Below are 21386 nucleotides of genomic sequence, written 5' to 3' on the forward strand. Positions count from 1 at the left end.
TAGATGGTAGAAATATTTGATTACCAAATTTTAATTATGATTTTGATCACTTCACACTCGTAAACTTTGCAAGTAAAATTAAAGACTACGTTAGGGATACACGTCTGGAGTAAAAATATTTGGATACTTTGAATTCATATAATTAAACGTAATGAAGCTTACTTACTCGCAAAGCCAGTATTTTTTCAAAGATTTGGTATGTATAGATTTCAATGATCCGGCGGTAAATATAATTCCAATTATTACAAATTTACAGGTTAGAATGTCATTGGATGGTTCCTCAACATCCGTAGCGATCAGAATTGATAATGATGATAAAAAAATTCAAATAATTGATAATGGCCATGGAATTGATTTAAAAAAATTAGAAGAAATCGGAGTTAATTATCAAAAAATAGATGATGACATCTTTAAGTATATACATCAAATGCCCGAAGTAGTGATTATGACGAAATCTAAAAACTCACAGTGTTCTTATGGAAAAGTATGAAAAAAATTTATTCAAAACATTACACATAAGAAGTGATACGAATTTTGCATCAAAAATTTTGTTTCACAAACTTTCTTACCAATACCGTGATGTGCTTTTTGAGTATGATGGAAATTCGAATCATTTTTTTATAAAATTTAAAAATCAAATTTAATGTTTGATCATGACACTGAAGTTGATAACATATAAGAAATTTTTTTATAATTTTATAGCAATGAAATTATTGTAAAAAACAATTTAATTAAAAAATTCTAGATGTAAAAGTGAAAAAAAATTAATAGTGGAAATTCTTACAAGCATTTCTTTTTTAGTGTAATTTTGATTTATTATACAAACTAAAAAAATTTACAGTCGTCATGATCAAATGTATTCTTCATTCCTACAATATTTATTATATTACTTAATGACTTGCACATTTTATAAGCAGGTTTTTAAATTTGGTCATACATTAAATATCCAAAAAATTTTGGATCGTCCACTTCATGGTACAACTGTAATAGTTTATTTGAATGACAGCACATTCGAAGCAGATTTTTTGAATCGGCAGAATATTATAGAAATAGTCGAAGATTATGCTTTGGATTATCCTCAGGTGAATCACCTAGTCTATTTATTCATTAATACACTTGTTTATTTTGTTGTAATCTGCATTTGTAAATAATTGTGTTCTCATAATTTAACAAAAACTAGCAGCCTGCAGTTACAATGTGACTGCCGAGATTTACGGATTATGAATAATAAAACTTTGACCTAATGTTTATAATCACACTACATAGTTTAGGTAATTTTTAAATCAATATTAAAAATAATAGTGCTATCACCGGATCAACAACAAATAATTTAATGGACAAATGTGACGGAATAAATTTATAGAACCAACAAACTATTCAAAACTTCTCCAAAAACTTTACATAAAAAAATGAACTATCGCTGAAAAATATATACAACTTTGAAAAAGCGCGAATTCTTATCAAGACTTCTCTGATAATATCAAATTAAACGGTAAAAATTCCTTTAAAAAAAATAATGTATTCGTCACAAAATTTTTCTTAATCCAGAAAATTTTTCTCAATTTTCTAAATCATAAATCGCTGAAAAAATATCAAATCCAATTTACGAAGAAGATATATGAATTTTTTTTAGTCTCTCAATTATATAAATTAATTTTTTGACCTAAAACCACATTCACGTATACAAAGCAAAATAAAAAAATAAACAAATGACGTTTTTTGCGAAATTTTAATCTATTTATAAATACTTCGAAAATTTATCATAATAAATTAACTATTGCTGAAAAGCATGTGAAACATTTAAAAAGCAGAAAATTCAGGCCAAGATTTTTCCAATAATATTAAATTTAATTAAAAAAATTAATTTTATCACATAAATACTGCGGAAGCAAAGTTTTTCTTGTTTTCTTAATATATTAAATAGATGAGCATAGTTGCATTTTAATCAGAAGTAATGACTTTGAAATTTGATGAAACTGACATAAGCTTTATGAAGTCAATCTTTGGTGTATTAATTAAAAAAATTGTATGTTTTAGATCTCATTCACTATTCGTGATGACATAGGACAAAAATTAAATATTGGTATAAAAAGAAAGTACTGCAATCAATTACAACGAGACTCGATTGTTAAAAAATTAAAATGCTCTCCAGCCAATTTATTCAATCTGGAATTGGATAGCGTTAATTATAAAAATAGCGTTAACGAAATTATGAACGTGTTGTTTCATAAGCAAGAAAAAAATAATAAAGAAATGAGTATAAATAAAAATACTACGCCTTTATTAAAAAATAATCAATTACAAATTCGGAATAATAACGATAACGATACCAACTGCGATGATATTAGTACTCCAATGTCTAATATTAGTGGTGAATGGTCTGACTGGATTTCACCCCTTGAACGTTTAAATAATAATAATAATAATAATAATAATAATAATAATAATAATAATAATAATAATAATAATAATAATAATAATAATGATCATCCTAAAAGAAGACAGTACAGTTTTTTGCCGGAAAAATTAAACAAAGTGTTGAGAAAGGCGGAAAAACGCTTATTTACTCGTCAATCAAGTAATCAATTTGATAAAAAATTTTTCTTTAATTTTGATTCAGGTTGTCTAGAAAATGTATATGATGTAAGAACTTGTGAAAATAAAAAAAAATTATATGAAATAACGATTGATAAAAATTCATTGAAACACATCAAGGTAAGATGAAATATGTGATTTCGACGCTTATTTCTGTGAAAGATTTGAGTACTATTGATTAATTAACAAATAATATATTTATTCCAGGTATTGAGGCAAGTTAACGTAGAGTATATTGCAGGTGTTGTTGAACAAAATAAGGAAAAAATACTCATTTTAATTGATCAACATGCTATGGATGAACGTATTCGTTATGAAAATCTTTTGGAAGGTAATTAATGTCTATTAAAGAGTCTTTTATTAATTGCTGTCAAATTTATGTACTAATGTAAAAAGCATTAGTTCTTTAGAAATGATACTAGAAATTTGATAGAAGTACTGTTGTTTCTATGACACATTGATGTCATAGCTTATTTATTACTAGTATAAAAATACCTGGATCTCATAATATTTTGATTTTGACAATTGATCAAGATACCAAAAGTTTTACTTCAACTACTTTTTTTTTATTTCTACAAGAATTTGCTGTCACATTGAAGTGACTTAAAACAGCAGGATCCGTGATTTTATATTGTATTCAATCGTGGTGATATGTTAACAGACTCATCAGTAACACTTATGAACTCTGCTTTATATTTGAATTATCTTTTATACTTGTAGAAAATTTTATGAATTAGTCTCGTACATGATATATATTAGTACTGAATTAGTACAAAAGTATTTATACCTATTCGTCAATTCTACACTGAGAAAAAAATTTTCTTTAAAAAAAAATGAGCAATCTTTTAATAAAAAATTAATCTGCTGAAAATTTTAAACAATTTTATTTCTTCGCTGTAGAAATAAAAATTTTTCTCACAGTAACTTTCTTGAGGAAAAAAGTTTTCTAGATTTAGGAAAAAAAAATTTTAGATAAAAATTCGCAAGTTGTTAATCTATAATTGTTTTTTTTCTAAATCAAAAAAACTTTTTTTCACCAAAAAAGATACTTTGACAAAAATTTTATTTCTTCAGCTGAAAAATGAAATTTTTAGAAATTTTCAACAAATTAATTTCTTATTACAATATTGCAATCGGTGTATTAATTGTCTACTGTTATTTCAGATTATAAATATGAAAATCAATTCATATCAGTGTCTTTGAAGCGTCCAATAAAAATAAACACTATACTAAGAAGTTACTACGATTTATTATTAAGTAAACGTGAGGTCTTAAAAAAATTTGGATTAAATATTATAAATTCAAGTCTAGATGATGAGAGAGACAGTGATAACTCTGATTATTTTCCGTTAATATTAACTTCTGTGCCAAAATGTTTTTTATTCAAAAAAAATTATAATGAGACTTATGTGATAGAACTGACGGCAAAACTTTTGATGGAAGTAGCGGAAAAGTTAATTAATAAAATTGGAATCAATACATTGCCGTCAACTATACATAATGTAATTGCATCAGAGGCTTGTCATGGTAATAATGCACCCTTTTTTTTTTTTAATTAATGAATATTTTTACTTTACTTTTAATATAATAGCTCATAATGCTTGAAGAAAATTTATTGCATCTATTAAATAAATTTTATTTGACTTTTATTTAGGTGCGATAAAATTTGGAGATCCATTAAATATAAATCAATGCAATGATTTATTGAATTATTGGATACAAACAGATCTACCTAATCGTTGTGCACACGGCAGACCAGCAATAATTCCACTATTAATATTCAACAAATAACATTTCTATAACAGTACTAAACAATAAAATATACAAATTGATTATTATAAATCTAAATATTGTTCTACAATAATATCTTGTAACACGATAATATAAAATATATGACTATAGAACATTTTTTTTCTAAAACAATATTGATTATAAAAAAAATATAAGGGCTTAATTAATAGATTTGAATAAGTTAATTTAAATTTCTGGGTAGGCGGATACCATGATATCTTTACCAAAGTAATTAACTCGGTTAGCGATTATTATGAAATTTTGATTAGCTAATTTGATTGGACAGGCATAATTAGGACGCATGTAAAAACACATTGTGTAGAGAGCAATTTCCAACTCTGGTGATGTACCAACGAATATAGTTGTCACGGGTTGAATAATCTCTTCTAAACTGGATCGTAATTTAATGATTGCTCCTTTCTGTAATGTGATAAATTAATAATTATTATGATAAAATATTTATCTTCCTAAAAATAAACAACAAATTTACATACGTCTCCGAGTGTAGTCTGTTTAATATATCCAAGATAGTTCAACTTTTTGTCTTCTTCACGCTTAGCATAATAAATCCAATTGTGCATACCAATAATTTCCGAGTCAAACTTCTCCGCCAAAAATATTGTTTCAAACCCAGAGCTGCCAGGTTCTCCGTCAATTCTTTTAAACTGTGAAAACCAAATTCTCTTCAAAGTATCTTTAAATTCGTACTCATCGTTTGGAACATAACCTTTATCTGCTAAAAATTTCATCAACGTTTTCATAATATCTGTTTCAAGAATAGAATCAATAAAGTCACTTTCTTCTTTTCTTTCTTCTGAAGTAACAACTTCTTTTGTTTTAATATCCAATTCATAATTATCGTGAAATGCAATAGTGGCTTTAATAGTTGGTATTTCATAAGCTTCACTTTTAACAGTTAAAAGAGGCTCACTAGCGTCATCTTTCGTACTGTCATCCATCTTTTGTCTCTGCAGATTCATAGTAATAAATTTGAACGCATTATTTTTATCCATAGCAAATAATTCTTCGGTTAATTTTTCTATTTCATTTTTAGTAATTATATTACCATTGGGACTTGGAAACATTTCATCTTCATTCTTCGGAGGTATATTTGCAGAATTTGCGGCTGGATCACTAGAATTATTCTGAGGATTTGGATTTGATTCGATTGGCGCCACTGGAGGTGGAGCTGGAGTTGCTTCAACTGGAGCTTGAGCTGGAGCTGCGACAGCTGGGGCTTGAGCTGGTGCTGCAGCTCCTGGAGCTGGAGCAGGAGCTTGTCCTTCAGGAGCAGTGCCATTGTTGTAGTAATTGTTGTAGGTTATCTGTGTGTGCGTGACAGATGGAACAGCTAGGTTTCCAGCAGTTCCAGAATATCCGGAATATCCATGACCACCGTAAATTCCACCAGGAATGATTCTGTTTGCTACTGCATTGACACCAGCACTTACCCCAGCAAATACGAATGCTTCTTTAGCTAACTGACCGATTCCTGGTTTGTAAGGCTGCCCAGCAGATTGAACCAATATTGTTTGAGGAGCATGACCAACTGGTGGATTGTACCCAGCTCCTGGAGTGTATGAGTGTCCGTAGGATGGATTGTACGCATTGTATGGCTGGTGAGGCTGATTGTACGATGGGTGGTATCCTGAAGATGGATTATAACCAGGGGAATTATATCCGTTGTAACCTCCAGGACTCTGTTGACTGTGACTAGGATTGTAGTGGGTACTTTGGTAAGGAGTGTGTTGGTTTGAACCTACTGATGGGTTGTAACCTTGGTTCGGGTTACGTTGTCCGGTAGTGTGTCCTGAATTGCCGTATGGCGTTCCTGTTTGTGAATTGTAACCACCAGATGGCTTCCAACTGGATTGCACGTTCGTGGCACTGGTTTTTGAGATTGTTTCTGAGGGCGCTGATGGTTTTGAATTTACAGGTGGCGATTGTTTTGGTGGAACATTCCAGCCGTACGTTCCTGGACTTGTACGCGCTGAAAAGCAATAAAATGATGAATTTTCTGTAAGTAAATTTTCATTATTAATAAAAATAGTATTCATAAAATTTTATATAAAATAGATTTTAAAAATTTTCTGTTTGTTCATCAGGAAAAATGAATAAATGACTCTTTAATTCTTTAGTATACTATCAACTGCTATCAATGTTTCAGAAGAAAAATTTTACTTTATCATAAATATTGAAAATTATTTATTTCAATATTAATTCGGGGATGAATAAAAAAAAAATTTATTTACATTAGGGTGTTTTCAAAATAAATTTTTTTTTCTTTCTAATGGTATCCAAAAGTCAAAAGTATATTTAGAACTAAAACTTCTGGTCATAATCTGAGCTCTAAATATTAATATTAAGGTTTGCCTTGTTAGGTTCCCAAATTTCTTTTAATTTACCTGCCTTCAGGTAGGTGATGAATAAAGTGCCTGAACGCTGACTAGCGCTCTTGGCGATTTCATCAGGGTGGAACAGCTAATAAGCGCTCACACCCTGGGGGTAATAATTAGGATATTTAGAGGATAGGATACCCTAACGCTGGCTAGCGCTCTAGGTAAAGGAACCAGGGTGGAACGCTGATAAGCGCTCTCAACCCTGGGTGAAGGTTTTAATAAGTATCAATTTTAATTGATTAACAATTAAATGATTTATTAAAAAGGAATTGACAGGTTCAGCCTCGGACCAGCAGAGATTGCTCCTCTGTTAAGTCCTCGGACTGACTGCTCCAGAAGAAGTGTGGAGACGAAATGCTCCCCGAATAATAATTACAATGGGTTTTTATACAGAATTTTAGCAACGTTGCATCTCAGGTTACCCTATGAGAACATCAATGCATCCGTTTCGAAATACCTCGATTAATAATTAATTAACTGAAATATTAATTAATTGATTTTAAAATATATTTAAAATGTGCGAAAATGTAACAGCCTCATTCTCTTTTTTCATTTTCCATTTAAATAATACGGGATAAAAATGTTTTTATTTTAAAATTTTTACAACTTCAGAACAATTTGTTTAATGAAATTTTTAAATAAAGAATTTTGAAGAAAATTTTATGTTCTACAAAAAAAGATCTTAGCAAAAAATTTCTAAGACTAGCCGTACTCAAGATATTTGCGTTGAAACATAGGATTAATTCAAATTTGAAATATTTCCTCAAGAACACCAAAATAAACAAATTATCTTTTTTATTATTATTGTCGTAAACATTCAAAACTTATTGAAATTCTGTCAAAATTGAACCATGAAACTCTTTTTTAACATTAAACTCAATAAATTATTCATAATAATTTTACCATCTTTATATACCTCTACGTGCAAAAGTTGCAATTTCGAAAATTCATTGCTCAAAAACGGTGTGGTAAATTGATCTGAAATTTTGGTGAATTATTAATATATTTATCTTTCGATAAAAAAAATTTCATAACTTTCTCGAAACATGGCTTGCGCAACTACCTTAAGGAAATCAAAAAATTGTTTGCAATATTTCTCGAAGAAAACCACCAATTTAGACCCGCTTTGCTGTATTCGATGCAATTTTTCTAGCGAAGATACGTGATTCAATTTCAAAAATCGATCTGATTAAAGATTCATTAGTTATTTAGAACAAAAAAAGGAGTTATTATTTGCATGTTATGTTTAATTATAAAAAATTTATTGTTAAAACAAAGTTTCATAGTTTAATTTTCCCTGATTAAGAAATCTAATTTGCAATTATTCAAAGAGACGCGGTTTTGATCATTTTAAATCATTCTAAATTGTCCAGATTATTTGACTTTCAATTGACAGGGTTTGAATAATTTAAAAATGCATATGATAATAATAAAGAAGATAATTTGATTATTTTTGTTTTCTCAAGAGAACATTTGAAATTCGAAATCAGTAATTTGTTTAACCGCTGATGTTTTGAGAACAGCTAATCTTGGAAATATTTTTTTGAGGAGTTATTTTGTAGAGCGTAAAATTTCTTTTAAAAAATGTTTAAAAGTTTTTTACGATCGAATGTTCTAGAGTTGTAAGAATTCGAAAATAAAAAAATGAGGAAAACGGTTGACCCTACACAGAAAAAAAAAATTTCTTGAACCAAGAAAATTATAAGGAAGACTGAAGTTATTTTGGAGCAAGAAGAAATTTTCTTGGCTTAAAAAAATTTAACTTCGTTCAAAAAATTTTAACTGCATTCAAGAAATTTTTAGTCTTCCTTGAGATTTTCTTGATTTAAGAAAATTAAAGCTTGACTCAAGACTTTTTTTCTTTCTGTGTAAATTCCATCCCCGCAACTTCCCGCTAACTCCATTCCTAAGAGCTCAACATATCACTGACCTTGTTTTTGAGCTTGAAGAGCTCAAAAAGATAGCTGTTCTATGCTTTTGAGGTCTTCAAGCTTAAAAGTTTTATAGTAGTTTCATAGAATATTGTTTTTTGAAATTTCAAACTGCCATAACTTTGAAAAGAATCAACCGATTTTTACGCGATTAGCGGCAATCGATGCAGTTTTTCATGGCCGTTGAAAGAATCAAGAACAAAAATTTTTTAAGTGTTAAATTGCGGAGTAATTCCGAAAAAACACTTTTTTTCGGTTTTCTTTCCTGCACGATATCTCTCGAACGAATGAAACGATTTTGACCGGATTAGCGGCGATCGACGTGATTTTTTAAGGTTAAGAGCTGATTAGTTTTTGGAGTTGATCGATAAAGCCGTTTAAAAGTGATTCCAAAAAAATCATTTAAAAAAAAATTTTTTTACTTTTTTTTTTTTAGATTTCTTGAAATCTATCGGTCGGAATCGGTCCAAATTGTATTCAAAGTTTAAGTTTGGCCAAGCCCTTTTGAATGGCGCCAACCGCGATAAAATCGGTCCAACCGTTCCACACACACACGCGCGCACACGCACACACACACACACACACACACTGTGACACCCCCGCGGGGGTAGTCAGGGAAGCTTCCTGTGACCTCAGAACGTTGAGATCTGATGAGAATTCGATTTTTGTAAAACGGGGTAAAACGAATAACTTCCCGATTTTTGAAAATCTTCGATTTCCTTGGCGGGAAGTTAAAAATTTTTTCTTATGTTATTAAATGGAAAATAGAAACATTGATTGAGCCAAACCTTAGTATCAATATTAAGAGCTCGTATTATGGCCATAATTTTTATTTTTAGGTGTACTTTCTTTTTCTAGACACCATCAGAAAGAAAAAAAAAATTTCGTTTTTTTTTAAACGCCCTATTTAACATACATTATTGGTGCGCAAGATTGGTGAAGTACCCACACGCTTACGTATGTGTATAGATAAAACTATTAATCCGTAAAGTTGAACATGTTTTTCCATTTGTAATAAAAGTTGTAAATACCTGATTGTTGACGTGGTTTTGATGTTGTTTTAGATTGCAAGTAGCGGGAACTTGAACTTGAGCTGGAGCGACTAGAACCACGACTTTTGGCGCCATTACTGTCTACATAGAAAAATAAAAATAATAATTAATTTAAAATTATCATAAATTAAGAAACCAACATACAGTGTTTTCAAATGAATTTTAAAAATTTTTTCTTTAGAAAATATTGAAAGTCGATAAAACAAACGATACTAGCTATAGTATTCTCCTGCCTTGAAACATAACATTGGAATTTATCAAATTTTACATGAAGGACGGAAATGCCTTGCATTTTCCCTTCGCATTAGTTCCTGGTAACTTTGTATATCTTTACGTTTGTTTATGATAAATTGGAAGAAGTTATATTTTTCAATAGAATTGAAATATTTAAAGGTAAATCTTCAATTTAGGTAATATCAGAAAAAAAATCTTGTGATTAAACGAATTTTTCAAAGACCAATAAAGTGACAAATTTTACGTCCGCAACAATTTAAACAGTTAACTTTTCTCAGTACTCTAGTAAAAAATTGTTCTCGATAATGTGTTTAAAACTAAATTCGTGATTCATGGTATAAAAACAAATTGAATTTTGTTGTTATTCGTAGGAATATGTAGCATATTTGTATCTATATAACATGCTGATGTAATTGATCGTTTAATGTAAATTGAATAATACGTATACAAGATAGTAATAAACTATCCGTTATCTACAGCGTTGATTTAAGTAACTTAAAACCCAAATTGAATCCAATTGTTCACTTAATATCACTAGAAATATAATGCTCTTTGAAATATAGACTTCTGCATGCTATATAATTTTATTTAATAATAATAAACGGGACATCGAATTCTCCAGAATATTCTAATGAATATACGTAGAATTTTTTAAATTTACTTACAAAAATGGAATGTAATCAATGAACTGAGAGAAAAAATTTCTTTTGAAAAAAATAAGTACTGTTATGATTTGAATATTTTCAATAATTTTATTTTTAAGTTGAAGAAATAAGAATTTTTCTCACAGTAGATTTCTTTAAAAAAAAAAATTTCTAAAATTCTTATTTCTTCAGCTAAAAAATAAATTTGTTTAAAATTTTAAAGAAATGGATTTCTTATTACAATATTGGTCATTTTTTTCAAAAGAAATTTATTTTCTCAGTGTAGTAATTTGAATTTGGTTTTTGAAAATTTGGGTTATGATTTATGTCAAATTTTATTAATTTAAAAACCTTTTTCAGTCATTAGTTTCAACATGTATTTGAAAAGAAGAAATGCGTATATCAAGTTTTTAGCATGCTTAGACAATTTATCGTTTGTCAATTTTATCAAATCGGAAAAAAATCGTTGTTATAATAAAATCTAATGATATTTATCATGAACACTTTCTAGATTTACGTAAGTACGAAATGAGTTAAATAATATAAAATTGGAAGTGTGGTAAAAAATTAAATGTTTGTGGATTTCACTTTCATGAGTTTTAGATTCCACAGTCTAATGTCAGTTTTAAGAGACACCGTATTTAATGGATGTAATGATTTTCACAGCTTTGATTATATTTTCATTAAATTTTTTAATTTAATTTGCTGGAAAATGTAATTATTAAATAAAACTCAATTTTATTAGAAGTTTTGGAAACTATCAGGTTAAAAATGATTGATTTAAGTTTATTTTAAAAACTTTAAAATTTATAAGAATACGTTAAAAAATTTTACTCACATGTTATAAGAAGTAATATATACAAAAATCCAGTTAGTATATGTAATTTCATAATTATTATCAATGATTAATAATTAAAAATATTGTTTCAGAACGAAGAAATTCAATAAAATTATTAAAGTAACTATTTGTAACTCAAAAATTAAATTACGAATCGTACGCGATGAGAATGTTATTGAAACGCAGTATCACGTCTTAACGTTTGGACAAAACTAGTTTCATTTTAGTTTCGTAGGCTGCAATATATATAAAGCAATTGAATGATTTACATGTAATATAGCCTTTCTCTTTTCACGGTCAATATAAATATACACTAAAAACAAGATAATTGTATAGGTATTGTATTCTTCTTATTGTACGTATTAATACAATGTTGTCAGAAAAAATAAACTCAGGAAGTATACAGGAGTTGAACATTAAAATTAATTATATTTTTGAGGTCGCGTGAAGTTTATTTTTAATTTTTACATTGTTTTAAAGTTTAAATGATTTTGTGAAAATCATTTGATTTCTAGACTCGCTGATTAAAAAAAAATAACCAAAGTTTATCACGTAAATTAAAGAAGAAAATTATCATTAGTTTTCATTCGATTGACTACATAATTTTTCAAAAATATTTGATCTTGTAATATTTATTTTATTTTGTATAAAAAATAATTTTTTTTAAAATTTTTCTTACTCTGCATTAAATTTCATAAAGTCATATTTAAATTCTGAAGGGTCATTCTGGTTCCGGCACTAGAAAAAAGCCAATATTTATGATTTCTTTACACAGAAACTATTATACAGGGTGTCTCAGAAGTCGTGAGCCACCGGACAGGGTGTGGTAGAAAATTGGATTCTGAATAGAAAAGTCCTTTACCATTTTTCTATCAGACCCATAGAAAAATTACTACAAATTTATGAAAATAGACCAATGAGGAGCGCGGTTTAGCGGCAGAACGGTAGGCGCAAGAGCGAGCGAGTGGAAGCGCGACAGGCAATGAGTGCGCGCTCGCTTGCACACGTGTGATATCATTGCTCAGTTATAGCGGGATGCCCGCATGCAATAATAATGATCAATGATACTCCTGTAAATAAAAAAAAATTAATATTAGAAAAATCATCCCATAGACAGCCCCATAAAATAAAAAATGTGCGATTTTTTGATAATTAAAACTCAAATTTTCGGTGTCACCGAAAAATGAAAAAAAAAAAAAAGCCAACAGTCATATTCAATGATACCCCTGTAATTAAAAAAAAAAAAAGAAAAGTTATAAAAGTACCCCATACACTCTGAGATACAGCCCCATAAAGCCAAAAATTTGCGATTATTTAATGATGAAATTCAAATGATCAGTGTGCACTTGAAGTTAAAAAAAAAAGCAATAAAAATAATCAGTGACACTACTGTAGACCAAAAAAATTGAAAAAATAAAAAACTACCCCATAGACAGGGAGATACAGCCCCGTAAAGCCGAAAATTCGCGATTATTTAATAATGAAATTCAAATGATCAGAGTGCACTTGAAGTGAAAAAAAAGCAATAAAAATAATCAGTGACACTACAGTAGGTGAAGAAAATTTTTAAAAATAAAAAACTACCCCATAGACAGGGAGATTCAGTCCCATAAAGCCAAAAATTGTGCGATATTTCAATAATTAAAATAGAAATTTTCAACGACTACTCAAAATTTCAAATAAAAATCTAGGACTAATAGTTAACTATACCCATAACAATCAGAAAAAAATTAAAAATTACAAAAACCACCCCATAGACACTAAGATACAGCCTAATAAAGCCGAGTATTTCGGGATTATTTAACATAAAAATTAAAATATTCACAGTGCATTCGAAATAGAAAAAAAATACCAATCAAAATTATCAGTGGTACTTTTGACCATCAGACAAATTTAAAAATTGTAAACACACTCCATAGATACCGAAATATGACTTGATAACGCACAAAAATCGGGATTGCTTAGAAATTAAAATTCAAATTATTGGTGCCCATTGAAAATCAACAAAAGAAACCTTTTGTACTTATCGATTAAACTCCTATGTATCGAAAAAAATTATTATTTAAAAACCACCCCGCAAACTCCGAATTATGATCCCATTAAGCTGAAAATTTCTGATTTTTAGTAATTAAAATGCTACTTCTCGGTGTCCGTTGAAAATAAATGAAAAGTATGAAAACTCATTTTCAGATATACTCTTGTAAGCAAAAAAAAATAAGATTTGAAAAAACACCCCATTAACGGCGAGATAGGACCCCATAAATCCGCTAATTTGTGATTTGTTAGTAATTGAAATTGAAATTCTTGGTGTCCATTTAGCAACAACAAGAGAAACCTATTGTACTTTTAAATTACACCCTTAAAAACATAAAAAACTTAACTCTTGAAAATCCACCGCATAGACACTAACAAACATCCAAATAAAGCCAACAATTTGCGATTTTTCAATAATTAAAATTCAAATTTCTCATATGACACCGAAAATGTCGATATCAATCCACAAAAAATCGATAAATCGCGGCTTTATGGAGGTGTATCTTGGGGTCTATGGGGTGAATTCTTGAATTTTGATATTTTCATTTATTAATAAGAGTAAATTGGAAAGTGGAATGAGTTTATGCTCTTTATTTTAAGTGGACACCGAGAATTTCAATTTAAGTCAATTAAAAATCGACAAATAGCGACTGTATGGGGATGTATCTCGGTGTCTGTGGGGTGGATTCTAAAATTTTGATTTATTATTTTATAACAGAGATAACATTAAAAAGTACAATAATTTTCTTTTACTTATTTTGAGTAGACACCGAGAATTTCAATTTAAATCAATAAAAAATCGAACAATTGTGGCATTGTGGGGTTGCCTCTCGGTGTTTATGGGGTGGATTCCAAAATTTTGTTTTTTTAATTCATAAAAAAGGTTAAACTGGAAAGAAAGATAATTTTCTTTGAGTTATTCCGAGTTGACACCGAGAATTTCAACTTAACTTCACAAATAATGGAGAAATCGCAGCTTTATGGGGGTGTATCTCAGTGTCTATGAGGTGGATTCTTAAATTTTGATTTTTCAATTCTTTACAAAGGTTACATTGGAAAGTACGATAATTTTTTTAAGTTATTTTCAGTGGACACCGAGAATTTCCATTTAAATCGATGGAAAATCGAAAAATCGCGGCTTTATAGGGTTGTCTCCTGATGTTTATAGGGTGGATTCCGAAATTTTCTTTTTTAATTCATGACGAAGATTGAACTGGAAAGTGGGATAGTTTTCTTTGGCTTATTTTCAGTGGATACCGAAAATTTCAAATTAAATAAATGAAAAATTGACAAATCGCGGCTTTATGGGGGCGCATCTCAGTGTCTATGGGGTGGACTCCATAATTTTGATATTTTTATGTATGACTGACGTTAAATTGAATAGAAGGATTATTTTCTTTTTGTTATTTTCAGTGGACACCGAGAATTTCATTGAAAGTAAATTAAACATCGACTTATCGCCAGTTTATGGGGGTGTATCTCGGTGTTTATAGGGTGGATTCCATAATTTTGATATCTTTGTGTATGACCGAGGTTACATTAGATAGGAAGATTATTGTAATTCTGTTATTTTAAGTGGACACCGAGAATTTCAATTTACGTCAAATAAAAATCGACAAATCGCGAGTGTATGGGAGTATATCTCGGTGACTCTGGGGTGGTTCCTAAAATTTCGATTTTATATTTCATAACAAAGATAACATCAGAAAGTACAATAATTTTCTTTGACTTATTTTGAGTGGACACCGAGAATTTCAATAACAATCCAAAAAAAATCGAGCAATCCCGGTTTTATGGGGCCGTATCTCGGTGTCTATGGGGTGGTTTTTGTAATTTTTAATTTTTTTCTGATTGTTATGGGTATAGTTAACTATTAGTCCTAGATTTTTATTTGAAATTTTGAGTAGTCGTTGAAAATTTCTATTTTAATTATTGAAATATCGCACAATTTTTGGCTTTATGGGACTGAATCTCCCTGTCTATGGGGTAGTTTTTATTTTAAAAATTTTCTTCACCTACTGTAGTGTCACTGATTATTTTTATTGCTTTTTTTTTTTCACTTCAAGTGCACTCTGATCATTTGAATTTCATTATTAAATAATCGCGAATTTTCGGCTTTACGGGGCTGTATCTCCCTGTCTATGGGGTAGTTTTTTATTTTTTTCAATTTTTTTGGTCTACAGTAGTGTCACTGATTATTTTTATTGCTTTTTTTTTTTAACTTCAAGTGCACACTGATCATTTGAATTTCATCATTAAATAATCGCAAATTTTTGGCTTTATGGGGCTGTATCTCAGAGTGTATGGGGTACTTTTATAACTTTTCTTTTTTTTTTTAATTACAGGGGTATCATTGAATATGACTGTTGGCTTTTTTTTTTTTCATTTTTCGGTGACACCGAAAATTTGAGTTTTAATTATCAAAAAATCGCACATTTTTTATTTTATGGGGCTGTCTATGGGATGATTTTTCTAATATTAATTTTTTTTTATTTACAGGAGTATCATTGATCATTATTATTGCATGCGGGCATCCCGCTATAACTGAGCAATGATATCACACGTGTGCAAGCGAGCGCGCACTCATTGCCTGTCGCGCTTCCACTCGCTCGCTCTTGCGCCTACCGTTCTGCCGCTAAACCGCGCTCCTCATTGGTCTATTTTCATAAATTTGTAGTAATTTTTCTATGGGTCTGATCGAAAAATGGTAAAGGACTTTTCTATTCAGAATCCAATTTTCTACCACACCCTGTCCGGTGGCTCACGACTTCTGAGACACCCTGTATATATATTACTATAAAATTTATACAGTTTAACAAATACACTCTTGAATAATACAAAAAATTTTTCATTTTATTTTTTCTTTATATTTTTTATATAAATGAAATCGGGTAGACGAAATTGCTCCAAAAGTTGGTAATGTCGTTGACTTACATGATAACGGCTTCTCTCTAAAACACAAAAACTAAAATTATTTATGTTTAATATATAACTAGTTATTGCATCATCAACGGAGATTAATATTTATGGATAAATAACAAAGTGAAGGACATTAAATAAAAAAATTGAAAAATTAAACTTTTTTTTCAATTTTTGGATTTTAGAATAATAGGAAAAATCAAAATTTTGATTTAGTTGTAATTGATGCAATAACTACTACTTTGCATAATATGTGCTCCGAATCAAAATTCGAGTTCCGTTTTAACCGTAAAAATGTCGTAACTCGTGAAGTCTAATATGCCGCTGAAAATCGAGTAAAAATCTCCAGGAGTATAATATTATCATTATAAACAATATCAATATATTTATTTATTTATTTCTTTATCAACAATCAAACTCAACAGCTAGAGCCATTTATAGGGTTAATAATATACATAAAAAGTACTTATAAGTAGATAAATTTAGTTTTTAAGTAGAAGATAGTTATTTGACGCAGCTATGAGCAGAAGACTATAAAATGAACAAAAAAAAATAAAGAAATGTAAATTATTAATTAAGGAATGCAAATTAATTTACATAAAGATAATAATAATTGCACAATTAATGATGCATCTAGCGCCATTTAATGATCAAGTTGCCAAGTGATGCAGTTCTATACCCTGTAGGGCAGTCCAGCGGACAAGAGATTCCTCCATCCTACAAAAACGATTCACACAATCAGAAATTCTAAAAACCGGCACCGAATTGGAGGTGCATGATTACGGATAATAAAGAAACATGATTAGGCAGCCCTTAGTTTGGCGTTCTAAACTTGAACATCGAGAGCAGTTGTGGACAATCTACCAAGTCATTGATTAGTTTAGTAGCAAAGGAGAATTCTGAACATATACGTCTTTCACTCAGCGTTAAATACTCACACTCGCTACAAAGTTTAATGTCAGCAGTGCCACGAGGTGGATACTGTCCTGTTTTTTTCCAGATTAAAAATTTCAGAAATCTCCTTTGAACCCTCTCAAGCTTGGCAGACTGACTCAACTGTAGTGGGGCGGACCATACTAGAGAGGCATATTCAAGTTTGGGCCTTACAAGCGTATTGTACAATAACTTTATTCCGTTTAGATTCGAGAAGTTCTTAGATAGTCGGGTGATAAACCCTAGGGTTTTTCAGGCCTCAGAGATGACATTATTAATGTGCGCAGAAAACGATAATTTGTCATCAAATGTAATTCCTAATATTTTAGAAATGCTGGAGCGCCTGATAGTCCATTGAAATGTTACATTTTTTAGGCCTAACCTTGCATTTTTTAGAGGACGTAATTTTATTTTTTTTATGTGTAGGGGGGGGGTCAGTGTAAAACTAAAACCAAGTTTGTGGGGTTGCCACCCTTGTCCCACGGCTGCCATCTTAAAAATAGGGGTTGAAATGGTTTTTACGATATATCTCTTAAACTATTTATTTGATAAAAAAAATTTGTTAACATTATTTGTTGCAAATTGAATTCTCTAAAACTTTGGTCCAGTAACTTTTTGTTGTAGAACTATAAATAAAAAAGTTATAAGTGAAAATATTTAAAAATTCGACAAAAAAATTTCTATTTTTCGAAATAACTTTTTTTTTTATCATTTTTCGAAAAAATTATATTCGACCATTTTTGTAGATCGTTTCTTGAGGAACAACTTTTATAAGCAACCTTTTTTCATTAAGGCAACAGCTAAGGTTTTACAGCGCTCCGTAATGAGTAATATTTTTCAGTACTCTTAACCATACCTATATTATATGTGTGTACTAATAATGTGTCATCAGTTATTGTTCTTTTTTTTTTATTTTGTTATTATAATTTTTTTAATTATAAATTTTGCAATATTATCAAATTTATAATTAAAAAAATTCTAATAACGAAAAAAAAAAAAAAAACAATAACTGATGACACATTATTGGTACACACGTACAATGCTTTTCAATGATATGTACAGATCAAGAATCTTACGGAAAATGAATACATTAAAATTTGGGAAACTATAAGTTAAAAAATCACTAAAGACATCTCTAAACATAAACCAGTAAAATTAGATATCATTGATTTTGGTCATCTCTAAATATTTACAAATGTAAATTCTTGCAACTTAGAACAAAGACGATTAAAAATGTAGTAATCATACAAAATAAGCGCTAAGAAAATTTAAAATACAAAAGATAACTAAAAATTAATTAATTTTCCTATGACCGCTGCTCCAGGAAGTTGTACAGTTATTTTTGATCGATTGTCTTATAATTTTAAAAACACACCAAGGTTTTGCTTTTAATCTTGGTAAAAAATATTTTCGAAGACCCGGACCTACCAACAGCTCCTGCGACCACTGCTCCAGGAAGTTGTACAATTCTTTGCGATCGATTGTCCTTTTATTTTAAGAACCCACAGAAATTTTGCTTTTAATGTAGGTATGTATTTTACAGGACAATTGGTCAAAATAACTTTACAACTTTCTGGAGCAGCGGTCACAGAAGCTGTTGGTAGTTCCTGGTCTTCAAAAATATTTTTTACCATGATTAAAAGCAAAATCTTGGTGTGCTTTTGTAATTAAAAGACAATCGATCAAAAATAACTGTAAACTTCCGGGAGCAGCAGTTACAAGAAAATTAATTAATTTTTAGTTATCTTTCGTATTTTAAATTTCTTAGCGCTCATTTCGTATGATTACTACGTTTTTAATCATCATTGTTATAAATTGTAAGAATTTATATTTGTAAATATTTAGAGATGTCCAAAAGTAAAGATATCTAAATTTACTTGTCTATGTTTAGAGATGTCCATTTTATTAAGTTTACAAATAATTAGAACTGTCTATTTTTCTAAATTTTTCAATTGTCTTTTTCTTGACTTGTCTAAATTTATTATTTTCCATTTTTTTAAATCTCTGTCATTTTACGTGTTTGTTTTATGGTTTGTCTAATTTCACGGATATCTTGTTTTTAAATTTTCGAATTTTATACTTATCTTTTATAAAATAATTCCATTTTTTTTGGTAACTGAATTTTTACATTACTACCTCTTTTAATATCGAAATTTTAAATCATTTTTTTTTTACAAATAATTTTTTCTATTATTTCTAATATATTATTTATACAAATTTTTTACTTAGTGATTTCTTTACTTAGAGTTTCCCAAATTTTAATATTTCCATTTTCCGGAAAATTCTTGACCGGTACGAATCATTGAAAAACATTGTATAATATAGGTATAGTTAAGAGTACTGAAAAATATTATTCACTTCGGAGTGCTGTAAAACCTTAGTTATCGCCTAAATAAAAAAATGTTGCTTATAAAAGTTATTCCTCAAGAAACGATCTATAAAAATGATTGGATTGAATTTTTTCGAAAAATGATAGAAAAACAAGTTATTTCAAAAAATAAAAATTTTTTTCTCGAATTTTTGAATATTTTCGCTCATTACTTTTTTATTTATAGTTCTACTGTTGGGGTTTTGAGTGGAATACTGGTTCAGGTGAATGAGTAATTACAAGGAACTGTTACATAGCATCTATACCTGATGGTTTATTATAACAGACTGATTAGTGATTAGTACAATTGTATTCTTATGGTATAGTGATGATGATAGGATAGTGGGGGTAGGTAGGATGACACGCATGAGCCAATGACTCCAACATCTACGACAAAAAGTTACTGGACCAAAGTTGTAGAAAATTAAATTTGCAACAAAAAATGTTAAAAAATTTTTTTTATCAAATAAATAGTTTAAGAGATATATTGTAAAAAACATTTCAACCCCTATTTTTAAGATGGCGGCCGTGGGACAAGGGTGGCAACCCCACAAACTTGGTTTTAGCTTTACACTGACCCCCCCTACACATCAAAAAAATAAAATTACGTCCTCTAAAAAATGCAACCCCAAATATAACTTTTCAATGGACTATGAGTGTTTCACCAAAAATATTATAGTCAAATAAAATTGGATTTTTGCTTCACGTGGGTGTCGAGATACAGTATTTCCTGACGTTAAGTTGTAACATTATCAGAGCACCACTCGTCAGTTAGACAGTCAATGTTGCGTTGAAGAAATATACAGTCATTAAGATTGTTTATTATCATGTAAAACTTGGAGTCGTCAGTAAATAAATGAAAAAAACAAGATACTATGCGTGACATTGATTTATCCCTGCCCGGGAAAAAATGATCAGACCTGACCATGCCTGTTCATGTATGATCAGGCCTGAAATTAGACCTGATCATGCCTGTTCATGTATGACCAGGCCTGATCAGTTCTGTTCATGCCTGCTCATATCTGGAGTACTAAATACGCTCAGGCCTGATCAGGCCTGTCCATGCCTGACCAGACCTATCCATGCCTGCTCATGTCTGTTCATGTCTAAAGTGTTAAATACGTTCAGGCCTGTCCATGCCTGATCAGACCTCTCCATGCCTGATCAGACCTGTCCATGCCTGTTCATGTCTGAAGTGTTAAATACGCTCAGGCCTGTTCATACCTGTTCATGTCTATTCATGTCTGACCATGCCTGTTTATGACTGTTCCTCTTTGACTATAGTCAGAGATATGATAAAAATTTTTCTTTGACGAAAAAATTTTTGGTCATCTAAAAATTGCAAAATTATTTTTAACATTACGTTTATTTAAATAATTTTGAAATAAAAAATTTATTACATTTTCTATGGGATGTTATGGTCTGCTCTGCTCCTGCCTAATATGAAAATCATTACTTATTATATTATTAAAATAAATGTGATATTATAATGAGATTCGGTTACATAAATAAATTAGGACTATCAAAATATATTATAAAACCAATTTTAACATTATATTTATCATAAACTTATTCGATACTCTATGTACTTCATAGAATTGTTACATCTAATATAGCAGCACAGCAGGCGGGAAATTCAAGGCAAACG

The 21386-nt window shown here is 29.6% G+C and overlaps 2 protein-coding genes across 8 annotated transcripts; one reads left to right on the plus strand and one right to left on the minus strand.

Annotated features, from left to right (window-relative positions):
* Positions 1-40: 40 nt before the first annotated feature.
* On the plus strand, positions 41-4499 carry LOC141532301 (uncharacterized). Of its 4 annotated transcripts, none has more exons than XM_074250583.1 (7): positions 41-196; positions 257-484; positions 915-1082; positions 2038-2715; positions 2803-2926; positions 3760-4122; positions 4250-4499. In XM_074250583.1, the coding sequence occupies exons 1-7, from the start codon at positions 152-154 to the stop codon at positions 4384-4386; spliced, it is 1743 nt and encodes a 580-aa protein (XP_074106684.1). In that variant the 5' UTR covers positions 41-151; the 3' UTR covers positions 4387-4499. The 4 variants fall into 4 exon arrangements, with proteins under 4 accessions (XP_074106684.1, XP_074106685.1, XP_074106687.1 ...); XM_074250584.1 differs by having other exon boundaries at positions 918-1082; XM_074250585.1 differs by having other exon boundaries at positions 68-200.
* Positions 4278-12300, minus strand: LOC141532299 (uncharacterized). 4 transcript variants are annotated; one of them, XM_074250581.1, is made up of 4 exons: positions 12164-12300; positions 9748-9849; positions 4881-6403; positions 4278-4806 (listed from the first exon to the last, which is right to left on the minus strand). In XM_074250581.1, the coding sequence occupies exons 1-4, from the start codon at positions 12168-12170 to the stop codon at positions 4573-4575; spliced, it is 1866 nt and encodes a 621-aa protein (XP_074106682.1). In that variant the 5' UTR covers positions 12171-12300; the 3' UTR covers positions 4278-4572. The 4 variants fall into 4 exon arrangements, with proteins under 4 accessions (XP_074106682.1, XP_074106683.1, XP_074106681.1 ...); XM_074250582.1 differs by having other exon boundaries at positions 4881-6376; positions 12164-12297; XM_074250580.1 differs by lacking the exon at positions 12164-12300 and adding an exon at positions 11485-11697 and having other exon boundaries at positions 4881-6376.
* Positions 12301-21386: the final 9086 nt, after the last annotated feature.

Source organism: Cotesia typhae, unplaced genomic scaffold, assembly GCF_013202065.1.
Source record: "Cotesia typhae breed Kobodo isofemale line unplaced genomic scaffold, CoteBio_Ctyphae contig_59, whole genome shotgun sequence".
Classification (NCBI taxonomy): Eukaryota; Metazoa; Arthropoda; class Insecta; order Hymenoptera; family Braconidae; genus Cotesia; species Cotesia typhae.